The sequence below is a fragment of the Trachypithecus francoisi genome, unplaced genomic scaffold, assembly GCF_009764315.1.
Source record: "Trachypithecus francoisi isolate TF-2019V2 unplaced genomic scaffold, Tfra_2.0 Lachesis_group11, whole genome shotgun sequence".
Lineage (NCBI taxonomy): Eukaryota > Metazoa > Chordata > Mammalia > Primates > Cercopithecidae > Trachypithecus > Trachypithecus francoisi.
This window is the reverse complement of record NW_022681456.1, coordinates 17077918-17096123: the sequence shown is the minus strand read 5'-3', so window position 1 is coordinate 17096123 and position 18206 is coordinate 17077918. Positions and strand designations below refer to the sequence as shown.

The 18206-nt window shown below is 40.3% G+C and overlaps 1 protein-coding gene across 5 annotated transcripts in view; it reads right to left on the bottom strand.

Moving 5' to 3' along the window:
* Positions 1-18206, bottom strand: part of MED13L (mediator complex subunit 13L) — a 327210-nt gene that overhangs the window by 24872 nt on the left and 284132 nt on the right. For 4 of the 5 annotated variants that reach the window (XM_033220469.1, XM_033220471.1, XM_033220472.1 and 1 more), the window contains 7 exons: positions 14465-14685; positions 13930-14135; positions 8335-9272; positions 4366-4545; positions 3525-3748; positions 1440-1632; positions 404-827 (listed from right to left, as the gene is read on the bottom strand). In XM_033220469.1, coding sequence (XP_033076360.1) covers positions 404-827; positions 1440-1632; positions 3525-3748; positions 4366-4545; positions 8335-9272; positions 13930-14135; positions 14465-14685 — 2386 coding nt within the window. The remainder of the gene's footprint in view (positions 1-403; positions 828-1439; positions 1633-3524; positions 3749-4365; positions 4546-8334; positions 9273-13929; positions 14136-14464; positions 14686-18206) is intronic. The other variant, XM_033220470.1, reaches the window with a different exon arrangement.

The following is an 18206-nucleotide window of genomic DNA, read 5'->3' as shown; positions in this document are numbered from 1 at the left end:
GATTAAATGTAAGAGTAACGTGTATCACCTTACCAAAATACAGGCAAACCAAGCCAGAGAGCATTGAAGGCAGGTGGAAAATGGCAATGTACTCCTCTAAAATGGGAGATATCTTTTTCAAACTCCCCTTTCTTTTCTGTGGTTTTGTTGTACAAAGTTGTTATTAATTAAGTTGATAGTAAGTTTAATAATAAGGTTTATAAGTCATAATAATTTATAAGAAATCTCAAATTTTTAACACTGCAGCTTTAGATCGACCATTACCCCTTTCTTTTGAGAAGAAGAGAAATAGAGCACTTAATAGGATTCAGAGAATCATGAGGTCAAGGGAGAAAAGGTGCAGAAGAAGAAGAGAGAAAGGGTCTGAGCTGAAGCCACTCGTCTCAATGAGTGAGTAACATACCTCTCTTGTCCATCCTGTGAGGGCTGAGAAGAGCTCTGCCCAGGGTCAGTGTCTCCGCCACAGCCTATGTTCCCTTGAGTTCTATCCGTAGAAATGCCCCCCGTGCTGGGGTTCTGCCCTCCAACACTACCACTGAATCCTGAAGAAGAGGTAGTGCTTATCTGGCTAATACCAGGAGCAGAGGCAGACGATGAGACCGGTGGCACAGAGGAACCAGATGCGGAACTACTTGCTGCAGGATTTGTAGTACTACTATTCGAGGTGGGGTTAAATGCACTGCCAGCTGGGGGAGCTGCTGATCCATTTGGAGCTAAGGGCCCAGCATTCCCAGGCGTAGCCTGTCCCTGTGCTGCTGCTGGTGGGGTCTGGTATTTAGGTGGTATCAACAGGCTGCTATCAAGCTGCAGAGTGGCTAAATAAGGTGCTGAAAGAATACATGCAAAGAGGTGACTTTAGTGATATTCTGCAGTGTCGACTGAACCAGAAATCTAGAATGGTCACTTGTAAAAAAATTATGCTTTCAAGCTGCAATACTCTGATTACAATACACAAAATACTATCTCCACACTCATGCTTATGTATTCTGCAAACATGGAGATGCACATGGAGCAACTTACAAATTCTACAGAAGAGGCCTGTTTGAAAAGAGAAAATCAATCACTTGTGATAGTCTCCTTTCTGACTGATTCCATATGCCTCCACAGTCATCACGGGACATTATACTCCTAGGTTTACAAGCTTCTAAGATTCTCTTCAGAATATATGGGTTAAAACTAAGCAGCTAATACCAAGTCATGCTGCTAAGTTCTCAAAATGTGGAGTAAATTAGACATGATTAGGCAACTTTGAATAGTTTTTAAAAAATATACGTACATATAGAAATTAGCAAACTGCTCAGAACATCAAAATGGACCTTAACAAATACAGCATTACTTGAGGTAAAAGAAATACAATGTTGCATCTATAAAAGAAAGGATGGGAGGGATTTGCTATTTTACTTCTCCAGTTCTACTTTGCCAAATAAATTCCCATTTACCTAGGTGATGGCGGCAAACTTGCGCATAAAGTTTGAGTCTGGAATGATTGTCATTCTCCTCGCCACTCCAAGGCTGGTTAAACCACTCACTCACAAGCTCATCTGTCAGCTTCTGTGCCACGGTTTTTCCCACGCGCATGATCCCGTCACGTAGCACTTTGCAGATGGGCTTGTGCTGCCCAAGCCTACACATCTGGTATCATAGACGAGATCATTAGTTATAACAGGGGCCATTCCTTCATTCAGTACCAATGGTTAGCAAGGCAGATTCTTTAACATACATATGGAAGCATTTTCCTTTTTCTTTTAGGGTTACTGCATGCAATCAAACCAACATTATAAGTTGGTCCTTTCAGGTAATTGTAATGTACCCTTAAATTGCTATCTGTCTCTCTAAAACTTGGACTAGTCTCTCTAAAAAAAAAGTTTCTTCATTCAAGTCAATTCCTCCTGTACAAGAGGAGGCTGCTGAACACTACCTGACTGCTAAGGGACAAAGAATTAGCAGATTCCTGCCACAGTAGGCTGACTGAGACATATGTCCACTAAAATCTCCTAAGTAATCCCTACTCATAATGTTTTCCCATAAGATAACATTAAAATTTTATGGGCCATCTGTTCTGTTATAGACAGTTGGAGATCACCAATAGCAGGGGCCACTGAAGCAGTGAGTACGCTGATCACTTTTTTTTTTCTTTAAAGTAAATAGGACAAGGAGATTCTGCTATTAATCTCCATGACGCTAAATGGGTGCTTATGGCAGGGAATATAATAAACCTGCAAAAAGTAAACTACCTGTTCACCAGCAGGAGAGCCCATATTATTATCCCTTATTGGAGCAGATGAAGTGAAGGCTTACTAAGCTCTGACAAAATCCTCTAGTATATACTCTTCTTAAGGAGGTATGAATTACTGCTGAATGAGCAACCCTAGTGAAGTCATTAAGAAAAATTTAAAGAGTGTCTGCACCCTCTTAAAAAGATCTGGCAGTGGTTTTTACATTTTGTAACTTAAGTTGAAGGTTCCATTCAAGGGAATGGCTGGGCTTTAAAACTGCTTACACAAATGTTCTGTTAATTATGATTTAATAGTGTTATATATCCCCTGATCAGATACTGTTCAGAAATGAATGTATTCAAGGGCTTCCTTCAGTGACTTAATTGATGTCATTACATCACGTTAGCATCTCCTCATTTCTTTGTAGCAACATGTAAATTTACTATTCCATGCCTACTCATACATTTACAGATCATGAATGTCCTGTTTTGGAATATTTGAGAATTCAGCTTGGAATCTTACTTTAAAACTACTTTTATAATGCTTATGTGCCTATCATAGTTCTAAACACTTTACAGATATTAATTTCATTTTACCAAATAAAAAGACATTAGATGTATCAGATACAAAGAACTTAGTGCATATATACTTTGGCATAAGAAATGTAGCACTTACTATTCAAAGACAGACATGATTCTATTTGTTTAAAGCAATAGGAATTCATATACTAAAGATGTAAAATTATCTGCCTGGTTTTTACATTATTAGAGGCATTAAATTTTTAATCAGTATCAAAGTTTCAGTATTAAGATGTCGTGTTAAAACACAACAGGGACATGATTCATTAAACTTATGTTTCAATTCAGAAATTTTCAAAAGAAACATTTTTATACTGTTGTCAGGAACTCTCACCTACTCACCCTATCACTCAATCCATCCAATAAATAAATAAAAAGAGTAGATGTGCTCTTTTTGTAAAGCTCATCTTCTACATTGCCACACTTTCCCCTGGTGAGCAATATTCTTCACCTTTTAGCACATAAATGGAGAAGAGAGAACTGATGGGATTTTAAGACTTATGGTAAGAATGGGAGAGGAATGTTTTCTAAATCTAACAAATATAAAGCCAAGATGGGAAAGCAATTTGCTTCCAGAAAAATTTGTCAATTCAATTCTCTTCCTCATCCTCCTGTTTGCGAATTTTCTTTGAGATTTACTTTCAAGATATTTGTCTTGAAATTTAGTCATCACCAGAAACAATCAGAGGATCCAAGTCATAAAAAGTGATTTTCACAGTAACTTCCTCACCTCGTATACAGCACTCAAGTCCCTGAAGAAAGTTTTGGCTCCTTCGAGCAAGGCCTCATTTTCTGGACACACCACAATATAGGCAACATCACGGTGGCCCCCATATGGGTCCAACAAGAGCCTCTCCCAAAATGGCAAGGAGAATGGTGAGATGGTGAGGAAATCCTTGTCATAGCCTACCAGCAGAGTGGGGATGGGCAACGGCTCAGGAGATTCTTCTGAACCTAAAATGACATTGTAGTTTAGGAAGGTGCTAGAGAGTTTTTCCCACAATCTGTACAATTTTGAAATTCCTGGTACACTGGTCTTAATTCTGGCATCTGAAATGTCACTCCATGTTGACAAGACATTCTTAAAAGTATTTTTCAAATCATCTAATTAAATGGTCACTGATGAGGACTCTTAATTAAGTCAGAATTTGCTTACAAAGTTCCATAAGATCAGAGGGCAGACTAGAACAAGTTAAAATTAACCTTCCAAGCAGCACTACATCATTTCCTTCAAGATAAGCATTATGATCCTAACTACGATGAAGTACACAGAACTGGCCCAGAAGTCCATCCAGATGAAAATGCAATGAGGACTGGGAAGATGAGGAGAATCTAAGAAATGCACTTTTTAGGGATTGTCTTCCTCACTGACCTGGATTACGCCAAGGGTGTTAGGAAACTTGACTGTAAAATTAACTTTAGGAAAACAAAGAGATTATAAAACCTAATGGTCATGAAGAAAAAGACTCCCCTATTTTGTTAGTGAAGCAAGTACTTGACAGTAACTAACGCTGCTCTTCACTGAACAGCACTGAAGTCAGAAGGAATTTTAAACAGGACAAAGACCCTACCGTAGGTTCCCCGTCCTGCCATTTTATGGAACTGCTGCCAAGTGAGTGGTCCCTGTACATGCTGGATGTTCTCCCAGGTCCTGCCCGTGCGCTTCTTTTGGATGGCATCTTGGAGAAAGGGCTGCAGGGACAACAGCATACGAACCACATCCTGGGAGGAGAGCATGCTGATGTCCAGCACTGGAAGAGAAGTGAGAAGAGACAGAGAAGATAAGGGGGCTGGCACCCTCCTCTTCCTCGCCATCACCTCGAGCCTCAGTTACAGTTCAGAACAACAACGTTATTAGCTGTAGTAGATTCTAAAATATTTGAAATAGGAGTCAGGATGAAAGATATTCTTCTACTAAATTAGAGAAAATAATTGATAATTTAGTATCAAAAATAATAAAAGGGGAAATGGATTACTCTATATAAAAACATTTAATGGAAGAATTGTTTAAAAGTGGAAAAATGGATAGGTGCGACTTTTTAAAACCATGTAAAACTGTTTCCAAGGATTTTCACAAGACAGCTGCAAAAGTTTCTTAATTATATTACTTTTATTTGCAAATATCAATGTTTTGTTTATATGATGAGTAGGAAAAAATGGAACTTAAATAGAAACTTTTAGAAACTCTTTAAATGCTCTTAATTGTAAAAATATTTTCACAAAATACAGAATGCATAATAAAGAGAAAGCCAATCTTCAGTGCAGCTAGAGGCACGGGGAAACACAGCTGAAGCCCCTCAGGACCGAAGCCCTCTGCAGGCATGGATGGGATTCACTGCCTTCTAAATGCAGATGACTTCAGTCCCAGCAGTAGCCCTGGGGAGGGATTTTTAACCTAAAATTTGAAAGTTGTCTGAACTCTATGCAAAACCGTGCAAGCACGTTTGGATATACGTATTGTTTTTTTTCTCAGGATGGAGGGTTCATCATGCTCATCAGATTCTTAAAAAGGTCTGCCAAAAGAGCTACTTATGCTGTAGGTGATGTGGTGTGAATCTGCACAGCTGGATTCCTGAAGACTTTGCCTCCCTCTTACTCTTCTAGCTGATGAGGGAAAGGGCATGGAAAGAAATCTAAGATTTATCTGCCAACTAAATTTGAAACACAGGATGATTAAGGATTCTTAAGACATTTTCAAATGTGTCCCTAAATCAGTAAAGCATAGGTTGCAAAGTGGTGGTCCACAGAATATTTTGTTAAACTGTGGAACAAATCATTCCAGGAAATTTCATACACAAATCTAGATTGCCAGCTTCCCCTAAACTGAGAGACCCACATTCCTGCATAATCACCACTTGCTGGAGCTGAGAAGCAGCTGTCCCCTTCAGGCACCTCATGGCCCCTGTCCTGCTGTCTGCCTGAGTCTGACGCAGTGTTCATTGCCTTTTATCTTCAGCCGGTGCTTCTTTTTACATATAGTAAGAACAACAGTGAATACTTCTTGTATTAATGGCTCTACCAAAAGTGGGAAATCACAGACCAAGAGAACCACAGATTTGAGGAAACTAAAAGCAAGCATGTTTCTTATGAACCCTATTCCTGTGCCTGCAAAAGAGAAAGTGAGTTTTGAAAAGACAGCTTAAGGCACTGCCTTCTGCAAATCTGTCTCCCACTTCATTCATTTACATTATCTGGTACTTTTAGGCATCTTAAAATTTGAAATCCAGACCTCCCCTGCAATAAAATGTCCTATTTTTCATCCTGAAAGACAACACCACTGATTCATGCACACAGACTGCTTTTCCATCTGAAGGTCTATCTAGTAAAAGGACTCACCCAAGCTGATCATCCACATTTCTTTAGGGGAAAGGCTGCATTTTCTTGACTTCATTAATCCATTTACTAGAAACTGCTTAAGGGCCTGCTTAAGTGTAAGGCACTGTGCTTAAACCCAAGCAGTTATACAAATGAGTACAACCCTTTAATGCTTCCTTAGTCATCTCCACTTCCATGAAAGCTTCCTTGATTGGCCTAGTCAGAAAATACCCATTACTCCCCATACTCTACTGACGACCTCTGGACATACTTTTCATTATTTCAGATTTCAAACTGTATTTAAGAATCTTATATAACTTTCTTCCCTGCAAGACTGAGAGTTGTTCAGAAGCAGGGTTCCCACTTCATTCACACAACCCTTCCAGTCTGGCCTCTGCTCTCACCACTCTATAGAAATAGCTCTCACCACCGTCAGAAGACATGTTTAATCCTTATCTTAAAATCTTCACTTGCATTTTAATGCCTGTCGATCACTTCCTCTTTCTTGAAACACTGGCTACCCCTGGCTTCCAAGAGCCCAAGAGCCCCTCTATGGTTCTTCCTTCTCCACTTCCTTGATAGGCTCATGCTTCTCTGCCTCACCTATACCTGTCAGAATTTAGCTAAGCTCTCCTAGGCCCTCTTCTCATTCTATACTTTTCTCCTCCTCCTCAATGAGCTCATCTGTGCCCCCTTAATTGAAGTTATCATCTATATGCCAACTACTCCCTCTCCCCTGAGCAAAAGGCCCAAGAGTCTATTTGATACCTCTACCTGGATATATCAAAAGGGATCTTTAAAACTCCCAAACTTCCACAACTCAATTTATAAACTTTCTCTCCAGATATAGTCTTCCTTCGGTGTACTTATTTTTGAACACCACTGACTACCCAGGTATACTAGGAACGAATCTGGGACTTCTCCTTAACACCTATCTTTCCCTTATCCCCAAAACTAAACCCATTATTGAGTCCTGCAATAATACTTCCTAAACCTCTCTTGAATGATTCCGCTTCTTCTCCATCTTCTTCAAAAGGACACTAAGGCAAGCTATTGTTTATAGCTCCCCAATAACCCCTTAGTCTCCCCAAATCCATTCTTGCCATTTTCTAATCCATACCCAGAATTATAGCCAGTGCCCACTGTTATTTTTCCTTTCTAACTACACAAATCTGACGTCAATGTTTCTTCTTGAAACCTTTCAATGACTTTTTACTGCTTTGAGCAGGAAGACCCAACCCCTAGCATGCCTCTAAAGAGTCACTGTAATCTAGCCCCTGCTGGCTTCTAACCTCGCTTCGGCTTCTAAAGGCCCCAACCAAGGGCTTTCCCACTTGCAGCACCTTCTGTCTCGGACACATGCCTCGCTCCCCATTCTCCTTCCTCAGTTAATGTGTAGTCATCATTGAGATCTCCAAACAAATGTTACTACCTCTTCAACGAAGTCTTCTCTGACCTTCAGCCTAGAGTGCCCCCTCTATCCCACGCTTTTATCACTTATAAAATGGGCTGTAATAATATGCATACTTGTGTAATTAATTAATGTCCACTTCCAGAATAGGTCAGAAAGCCCATGAGGGCAAGTGCCTTGTTTCTTTTGGTAGCCATTTTATCCCCCATGATGCATTGCAGTTTAGGCAGTGAATGAATAAGAAAAGGAAATAGCAAGTTGCTTGGCACTCTTACAATCCAACTTCGAAAATGTTTGTCAACTGGAACTTTTAATAATACAACCAGTTATATGCCCCACCACAATGCAAAGTAAAATGTGATTTTGTTATAAGAGATGCAACAGAGGAGGGGAACAGAGAAGGGAGAAGGGACTCTGCAAATGGGTAGAAGGCTTCCTGGAAGAGGTTCCTTGGAAACTTGATCTGGAAGAATGGTGGATTTAAGCATGCGAGAGTGTGCAAATTAGCAGTCTCTAAGCTCTTGACGACTCTGACACTCAGCAGTCACAGGTTTCCAACAAGGACTGCTTACTTATGAGTTACAAGAGGAAAATTTCAGAAAACAATTACTCTTATCCAAAGGTGTTTCAATATAAAACATTCTCCCAGTCCTTAAGTTTAGGATGAAATAAATATAGCTCTCACTTTAGGTTCTTTTTCTCCCCCCTAAAGACATGAAATTAAATTTTTTTGTCAAATACAGTAAAGAAAGCTTTTAAGTTATGATCATACCAAGATACTCCTCAAAGTAAATTTGTGTTCTGGGACACCTACCATTGCTGTGAGGCCAAGAGTGCACAGTGGCACTTCTCACCAGAGCTTCGTCCACTTTTCCACCAGTGGGGTTATCCACATACTGCCGCCCCTGCTCCAACGCATTAAAGCATTCCGTCCAGTAATCGTTATTATCTGCTTGCACCCGGTCATAACTCCAGCTTACACAGGGAAGAGTTTGGCGATTGTTAGAGGAAATGTAGTCCAGGAAACTCAGTGAAGCAAAAGGTTGTGTGTGTTGATTCTGGAGGAGGAGGAGAAGGCTTATGGGTGGCTCCTGGGGTTTTCTGGTTCCTTCCACCTGAGGAAGGAAGGTGGACTGACACATCATTAAGCGCCTCTCTGCAGCCTGACCAATATCAGAATTCTTCCCAAAAATATCCAACTCATCTTCAAGGAAGAGTCCCGAATTGTAGCCAAGTTTGCGGTTCATAATCGCACTAAACCCACAGGTACAGCGGTACTGGTCCTCATTGGAAGAATCGGGGATGTAAAGCCCGACATCTGCCCCTTTGATGTTCATGTTGCAGGCACAGATGCAACAGCTGTCAAAGTTTCTGTCTTTAAAGATATTCATCACGGAATCAGAGAGAATCAGGGTAACATAGAGGCTGTGGGCTTCGGGAATTGGTTGCATGGTGGCGGGCTCCACAGAGTTGAGGGGCCGTGTAGTAGAGGGGGTGGAGGCTGGTGACCCTTGATCGGTGCTATCATACTTAACAGACCCTTGACCACTGGCAGTGCCCCCACCTCTGGGAGTTCTTGGGGTCCTGGGGGTTCGTGGTGTGGGGACAGAGAAGCGAGGGGTTGCTGGAGATGGTAGGACTCCTGCCCCACTATTGCTGGCTGGGGCAGCGCTGTTCAACGTCACAGGTGTGTTCATCTGTGGTGTGTTCAGATAGTCTGGATCTGCTAGGCTCCCAACACTAGGCACGTTACTACAAAAAGAGAAGGCACCAAGTAAGGAACGGCAGCATGTCACAGATGTTGAAGTAGATACACGATCACCCCACCCATGTACTGCATGTTTCTCGTTTGTTTCTGCTATCACTGGTATACACTGGCATATTTAATTTTCTCTTAAAAAAAAAAAAAAGAAAAAGATACAAAGGTCAGTGCAGTGTGTCGAGAAGTAGTAAGGTATGGAGAATAATTCAACAAAGCACTTTCCTTCTACTTATTCCACATATAAGCATCCTCATCCTAATCTCTTGAAGGAACTTTTACTATTTTTGTAAAAAAACATGGCACTGGGTTTGGTCAATGTAATTTGAAAAGCTGTAACTACTAAATGGAACTTCAACTATAAGTTCAGACACTAAAATAGCTAGAGGACCACAGGATGAAATTTCCATCTAATTTGCAATTACATTTTTGTCACTTTCTTTGAATCTGAAAGTCTGCCAGTGTACTTGTTCTGAGGCTATAATCTATAATATCAAAGTAGTTATAATCAAATACATATGAAAATTTAACATTTCTCTAATTTTCAAAATGCAGCCCTATCTAGGCTTACATTTTTATAGTAATGAGTGACCAGGAGGGAATTATATTTTAGGTAGCCCATTTACCAGTACTATACTACAACTGACAGGAATATTACATATGCGGCTACGAGGCCGCAGTATTAATGAGGTGGTTGCACAGAAGTACACAGACTGTACCAGAGCTTCCAGCTTCCAGCAGTTTTCTGTGGGGTGGCAAGCACTTCATTTTTCACTTTTCAATCTGTTATGCATTGCACACAGTGGAATTATTTTAGTTGCCCAAGACTGACTGGGCTACGGTATCTACTTTCTCATAAGCAGTGACTTCTTTTTGGAACAGCTAAGCAGAAAACACTGACTGCAAGGTTCTGCTGTTTCATTATCATAAAACATTGTCTTGATATACAGTTGGCCCTCTATATCCACAGGCTCCACATCTGCGGATTCAGCCATATACAGATGAAAAATCAAAATAAAAATACAACAATTAAAAAATACAAATCAAAACAGTAAAGTACAACATTTATATAGCATTTACATTGTATCAGGCATTACGAGTAATCCAGAGATGACTTAAGGTATACAGAAGAATTTGTGTAAATTATACGCAAATACTCTGCCGTTTCATACAGGGGACTTGAGCATCTTCAGATTTTGGTATCCAAGGGGGTCCTGGAATCAATCCCCCAAGGACACCAAGGGACGACTGGACTTCCTTAGATGTGTATGTATATTAGTATATGAGTCCATTTTTTTTACTTAGAAGGTATCAAAAGAATAGAGATTTTTTAAAATTCTTAATATTCTTCTATATATATTAATATTGTACTTAAACCAATGCTCCTCCAATAAACTACATATTCAGTTACTTATAATGTGAAAGAAGAATGTCATAAAGAAATGTCTCTTCAAATAATTTTCTTGTGATTTTTAAGTAGTTATGTCTAAACTACCAGCCTAAAAGTCCAAATCAGGCACTGTAAAGAAATATTAAATCTGAGGCACAGTGGTATCTTTGAGTACAGATAAAAAAAAAAAAAAAAAAAAAACTTGATTGGCAATCACTGCTCTCTTAGAAACCAAAATAGTAAGTGTGTAATAATGATCTTTAATTGGACTCCTTTCAAATTTTCCTGTTCAACAAAACCCTAAAATTATTATGCAGTTCAGATCAGAAAAGGAACTATCAGTACTAACTGAAAACCTGAAGAATTAAATTGCTGCCTGGGTAGTAAGAATGGTTTATCTTGTAATCTGATTTTTCCCATTTAATAAAAATGAACTGAGTAGCAACCCTACACTAGAAGCTGGAGAGTCGAAAGTGAAAAGGAGAAACAAAAGGTGGCTCATAAGCAAGTGACTGCAGGGGTATTGTGTGTGACAAAGGAGTCCACGGTGATGGCGAGCAGAGACCACAGCAGGATTACACATACTCTAGAAACATACTGTTCCAATAAGGTAGCCACCAGTCCCCATGTCCTAAATTTAAATTAATTAACATAAAACAATTCAGTCTTGGTCTCACTAGCCACATTTCAAGTGGTCAACACCTGCAGCAGGAAGCTGGTGACTGCCATAGTAGACAGTGCAGACAGGAATCACCTTCATGCCAGGTGCAGTAGCTCATGCCTATAATCCCAACACTTTAGGAGGCCAAGGCAGGAGAAGCACTTGAACCCAGGAGTTCAGGATCAGTGTAGGCAACATAGAGAGACACAAACTCTACAACAAAATTTCATAAAAATTAGCTGGGTGTGGTGGCACGTGCCTATAGTCCCAGCTGCTCAGGAGGCTGATGTGGGAGGACTGCTTGAGCCCAGGAGGTCAAGGCTGCATTGAGCTGTGATTGTGCCACTGTACTCCAGCCCGGGTGACACAGCGAGACCCTGTCTCCAAAAAAAAAAAAACCCCAAAAAACAAAAACAAAAGCAAAACCTTCATCACATAAGGTTGTACTAATAGAGCCAGTTAAGAACACAAAGAATCTTTGGGATGGCAAACGAAAGATGTAACAGATCTAAATAATGACCTAAATTATTTAAGCCATTATACAGCAAAAGCTTGCATGTGACCTTTTTGGGGAAACCTGTATGCATGAAAGAGATTAAACTGTTGCATGGGTTCTTAAAACTGCTATGTCATTTATTAGCAACTGTATATGCTAAGCTAACCCCTTATGCATGCGCCAAGGTGTTCTGGCTGTGTTGTGCCAGGATCTAGCTGAGTAAGCTAGAGTACAATTGGAGCACAGCAGCAGCACACCAGCCAGGTGCTCAGGGTGCTTTTCAGCACGCTCTTTATATTGCTGGTGCATTGTTATTTCCATGGTACTTCTACAATCAGTAGTTGCTGAAGCACTGTGAAAGTCTTGTGTGGGAGGCAGAGCAGGATTACTTCATTTTAAAGGGAAGACCCATGTAAAATGGTCATTTAAGGTCACGCATATAATTTTTACAAGGCAGGAAGTTCAGTATTGTAATACAGTAACTGTAGCTTCCTAAGTCTAGGATTCCTCTGTACTTTTCTGTCACAGTTTTTCTTTCTGACACTGACTTTATATACACAAGCAGGAAGGCTTATTTGTTGTAACATTAAAATTAACTTCATCAGGATGATTTTACAGAAGGTCACAAACTTGCAGCCCACAGGCTGAGGTGGGACCACAAATTTGTTTTATTAGTTCCTTAAGCTTAACTTTCTATTAGCTGACAACATTTTAAAGAAAGGAAAATATACAATAATCCAGATTTCAAGTGACCCTCAAAAACAGAAAGATCTGACCACAATGACCCCAGTCCTGCCTGACAAAAACCCTCTGCACTTGAATAGCAAACATCCCTTTAAATGGGGTTTCACACTAGACTTCACTCGCTTCTCCTCCTGTCACCCACAATGGTGCTGAGCATTAGTAGTACCAACGCTTTTGCATTTACCCTGTCCATTTCATCTATATACTGCTTACCTGACCACAGCAGTAATCTGATTTTGTGGTCTTTCACATCATTCGAATAACTTTATTTATTAAGAAATTATTTGTCACAGGGAAAACTGATTCCATCATAGCTTAGCTATCTTTGTTTCTGTGATAGGGTCTCACTCGGTCGACCAGGCTGGAGTGTAGTAGTGTAACCTCAGCTCACTGCAACCTCCGCCTCGTGGGTTCAAGTGATTCTTCTGCCTCAGCCTCCCAAGTAGCTGGGACTACAGATACACGCCATCATGCCCGGCTAAATTTTTGTATTTTTTGTAGAGACAGGGTTTCGTCATTTGCCCAGGCTGCTCTCAAACTCCTGAGCTCAAGCAACCCATCTGCCTTGGCCTCCCCGAAGTGCTGGGATTGCGGGGTGAGCCCCCACACCTAGCACTAGCCTGTCTTCAACATATTTAGAACACTTACATTGGCCCACCATTGGGGAAATCATCTAACTCAAAGCCTGTTTTACAATCAAGTGCGGAATAGCTCATGTAATTTATCAAATACGGTACTGAAAGTGAAAAACAGAATGGTTGTATGGGTTCTTGAAGTACAGTGTCTCCTGAATGTGTATTACTTTTACATCATCATAAAGTCAAAAACTCCTGAGTAAATCCATTGTAAGTCAGTGACTGTCTGCATACAAAATTTCATTTAGAAAATAATGCACATTTTCCAGCACAAAATAATTTGCACAAAAATATGAATGACCAATAAAGGAAAGTTTCAAATGATATGCTACTTGTCATCATTTTTTTTTTCTTTCTGAGACAGAGTCTCACTCTGTCGCCCAGGCTGGAGAGAAGTGGTGTGATCTTGGCTCACTGCAACCTCCACCACCTGGGTTCAAGCGATTCTCCTGCCTCAGCCTCCCAAGTAGCTAGGATTACAGACTCCCGCCACCAAGCCCAGCTAATTTTTTGTATTTTTAGTAGAGACAGGGTTTCATCGTGTTGGCCAGGCTGGTCTCAAACTCCTGACCTCAAGTGATCCGCCCGCCTCGGCCTCCCAAAGTGCTGGGATTACAGGCATGAGCCACCGCACCCGGACCTTCTCATCATTTTTAACAAACACGTAGTTAAGATAAAAATTGCATCAAATATGGCAAGTAAACGACACAATGCCTATACATACTTGTAGCCATCTCTAATGAAAGTGGCTGCAGGGGGCATGGGCAGTTGTTCAATTTTAGGAGGAATTGCCCATGAAGGCCGAAACAGACAGGCATCAGGTATCTTCAGAGGTAGCAAACAATGGCTCGGCAACATCTTCAGTGGAGCAAACATGGAGGATCCCACAAAAGGTTGAAAGGATGGAACTTTGTGCACATATGAAAAGTCCTATGACAATAAAGTGAGGCCAGTGTTAATACTGGTAAACTCTGTAGAACACACTACAGTGGCATAGTGCTATCATAAAAACAGCAACCAAAATGATCGCTTTCAGTATTTCTCTCCTTTGATCACTAGAAAATGCTAACACAGAAATGTTAAATCAATCAAAAGACACTATTTAATATGCTCACTGGTGTGTCTCATGTTCTAATTAAAAGGATTCTTAGGAACTTATGTATATATGGCACATAGATGATATGCCATTTTAAAGTAGATGTACATGAATCCACTTGGAAACCGCTCTGCCCTGGAAATGTTAATATACTGAATATTACCTTAATTTCCTCAGGCTTGGGACTTCCTAATCCATCCTCCACTTCCATTTTGAATTCTGTGAGTTGTGTTGAAACCATACTGACCATAGGGCTCTCCATCATGCCTAATGCTGTCACTGTCTCTGAGCTGATCCCATCTTTATAATTCATCACAGGAGAAAATGCAGGATGCTGTTCCAAAGATGGTGGAGTGGGAAACATCCTTTGCAAGTCTGCAACTGCTAAAAATAAGAAATAAAAAAATTTGTTTAATAGGAAGGGCTTCTAAAAAGTCCTAGTTTATAGGCAGGCACACTGTTTGGCACAAAAAATAATGCTAATTAAATGATCACATCAGTTCACAAAAGAATATTAATAATGGAAGTCTCTAAGAAGAAGGCCATCAGCAGAGAATTACCTTTCTCTGGGTCTTGTTTTGCTTTGTTTCTTGAGACAAAGTATCACTGTATCGCCCAGGCTGGAATGCAGTGGCGTGATCTTGGCTCACTGTAACCTCTGCCTCCAGCGTTCAAGCAATTCTTGTGCCTCAGTCTCTCAAGTAGCTGGGACTATAGGCATGTGCCACCATGCCTGGCTAATTTTTGTATTTTTAGTAGAGACAGGTTTTTACCATGTTGCCCAGGCTGGTCTCGAACTCCTGGGCTCAAGTGACCCGCCTGCCTCGGACTCCCCAAGTGCTGGGATTACAGGTGTGAGCCACTGAGCCTGGACTTTTCTTGGTCTTTGTCACTAACTTCTTGATGTTTTATGGTCTGGCTTCACATTAATTCAGTGAACAGTCTACATAACTTACCTTTTTCATCCAATAAGTGACTCCCTGAAAAGTCTAAGTAGAGGAATTAAACAAAGTGGAAGCAATTAGATTGTTACCACTACTCAAGTTCTATCCCTGCTTTCAAGTATGCATAAAATATTACAAAAAATAAAAATTGTTTGGAGCCAGACTTGTGGTTTATATATAAGAGGATTACTCAGCTACTTTGACAAATCCACTACACTTACAAGCTGCTCTTTTGGTGAAACTCACAGCTGCTCTTTTGGGGAAACAGTTCCATATTTTTTCCAGACAGGTATTAAAATCAAACTTCACAGTTTCTTTTAAGAAATACTTAAAACAGCAATTCTGAACTTCTTTGTTAAAAAAAAAATTCCATTAATACACCTGTAGTAAAAAATTATCACTACAGTAGCTCATTAAGGCACTGATTCTTAAAAAGTAGACATACTGAAAAGCAGGTTGTAGTTGTAAAATTTGGCCACTAGGGGGTGGCCTATGCAGCAAATTTTGTAAGTTTGGAGCCACAGGTTTTTAAATCAGTGATTTAAAGTACCAGTTTCCTATCCTATTGCTCTTTCCAACTTCAAGATTTAAGCAGACCAATAATAACCACTGAATCGACTAAGATCTGACTCATAGCTCCAAATCAGAAATTAACACTGAGTAACCGTACCATGTACATTATGTATGTAAATGTACATTACATGTACCATGCTGTGCTCTGGGCTACACAGTCCAGGTGCTGGGGATATAGCTCTGCCATGGTCAGGTCAATTCCTCCCTTGGGGCCTCGGTTCCTTCATCTATCAGGGAAGGCAGTGCTAGATGGATGATTCTCAAAGGGCCTACTTGCTTTGCTTTGTTTGTGGGGAGAGAGGAAAGCTTTCAAACATCTCAGCATATGGAGGCAGAAGAAAAGGTGAGAACTTCTGGATTACATAATCTTTACTGTGTTTCTAAGTGAAACAACTGTATAATCCTAAATCATTTCGCCTCTCTTGGCCTGTGGAGCTATTTGCAAAATAAGGAGAGGTAGAGGCCAATCAGCAGGGTTGTTAATTCCAATATTCATTTCCATTAGCGATGCTCCACAGCTACTTACTTTCTATAACAGGAATCTGTATCTCATTTCATTACACAAAAAAAGTACCTGCTGCTTCCAAAAAAAAGAAGAAGTAAAAACTCTAAAAATCCCAAGCTGATCTTCAAGGCACCTTAAAAATTTATAGAAGTAGAAACAGGAGCCAAGCCAAACAAGAAACTGGCAGAGAACTATCTGAGACACTACATAACCGATACATTCTGAGGTGGAAAAACAGGACTTCAAATATAGCAGGAACCAGATCAGTAAGTTTTCTTTAAAACAAAGTCAAGATCTTTAATACAAAGTTAGTCTACAGTGGAGGCCAGATGGGGTGGCTGACACCTATAATCCCAGCACTTTGGGAGGCCAAGGCAGGCAGATCATTTGAGGTCAGGAGTTCGAGACCGGTCTGGGCAATATGGCAAAACTCTGTCTCTTAAAAAAATACAAAAATTAGCCAGGCATGCTGGCAGGAGGCTGAGGCACAAGAATCTCTTGAACTGAGGAGGCGGAGATTGCAGTGAGCCGAGATCTCACCACCGCAATTCAGCCTCGGTGAAAGAGCAAGACTCTGTCTCAAAAAACAAAACAAAAAACAGAAACAAAAAGTTCATCTACACTTGAAATAAATCCGTCACCTTTAACCTTTAGTCCCTATTCCTCCTCCCAAGCTGAAGAACAGCTACTACAAAACTGTAATACAATCAGTGTTATATTTTAAAACATAATTCTGCTTCACAAAATCTTCAAAGTCACATTGCCATAAATCTTAATAGCCAATGTAGCTCTTTGTGAGGTAGAGAAATTGTATAAATTCTCTTTAAGTTAAAAGGGTGAGCTTAAACATAGCCTTTTTTTTAACTTATAAGTATCCTGACTACGACACAAGATTTTGCAAAAAAAAAAAAAAAAAAAAAAAATGGTTCTATTAAATCTGTTTTTACATTTCCTCTAAGAAACACAGTAAAAGCATTTCCACCGACTTAGGGTTAGCTGACTTCTTTGATCTTCCCGAACGCATGCATCTATCTCAGTTTTCAAAGCCTCAGCCACCCTGTTAATTTTTATCAAAGGTAAACAGAAAACACACAAAAAAAGCAGAGATGAAATTCTACCTCCGAGAGAGCCACTTTATAAAGTGGTCTTTATCGTTCTCACTATCAGATATTCTTAAGGAAGATTCAGTCTGTCTCGCTTCATTTTCCTAATCTGTAAAATGGGAAAAATATCTACTTCATATTTTTTGAGCATATTAAATGAGATAATGTATGCTCAGAAGTGAACACTTTGCTGCGAACATCTAAACATTCAGCAAATGATGAATTCAGTACAAATTAATTCTCCCTCCCAAACCTGGACTGGAAAAAGACGGAACTACTGTCAAGTTATGGGAATTTCTGAAAATATATGACCCTAAGATGATCAAAGGGAACTGGACTCAAAGTGGGTAAAGCAGAAAGAACACTGAGACTCCAAGAAACACTTTGGTCCTCCAAAATAGAAACATGATTTGTCTGTTCAATTTTCTTCCCAGAAAATGGCTAAAACAGCCACCAGGACGGACTGCAGGTGAGCTGTACCACCCACAGCGCTCTGCTTTCTCCCATCCTGCCGATCCTGCAAGACCTCTGCACTTCAGCGGCAACTCATAAGACACCCACCTGCCCACCTGCTCACCTGCTCCTGCCCAGCACTTCATGTATTCATGTACAGGATGGAAGACCTCCAACCAAGCAGCATCACTGATTTCTTAGTGTTCTCCTCACCCCAGAGCATATGCCCAAGTCCCTTCCAAACAGTAAGGACTCTTGGAAAATAAACAAATGAACCAATCCCAAAATCCAACTCTTTCCTTTTGTCTATTCAAAGACTCATACTTT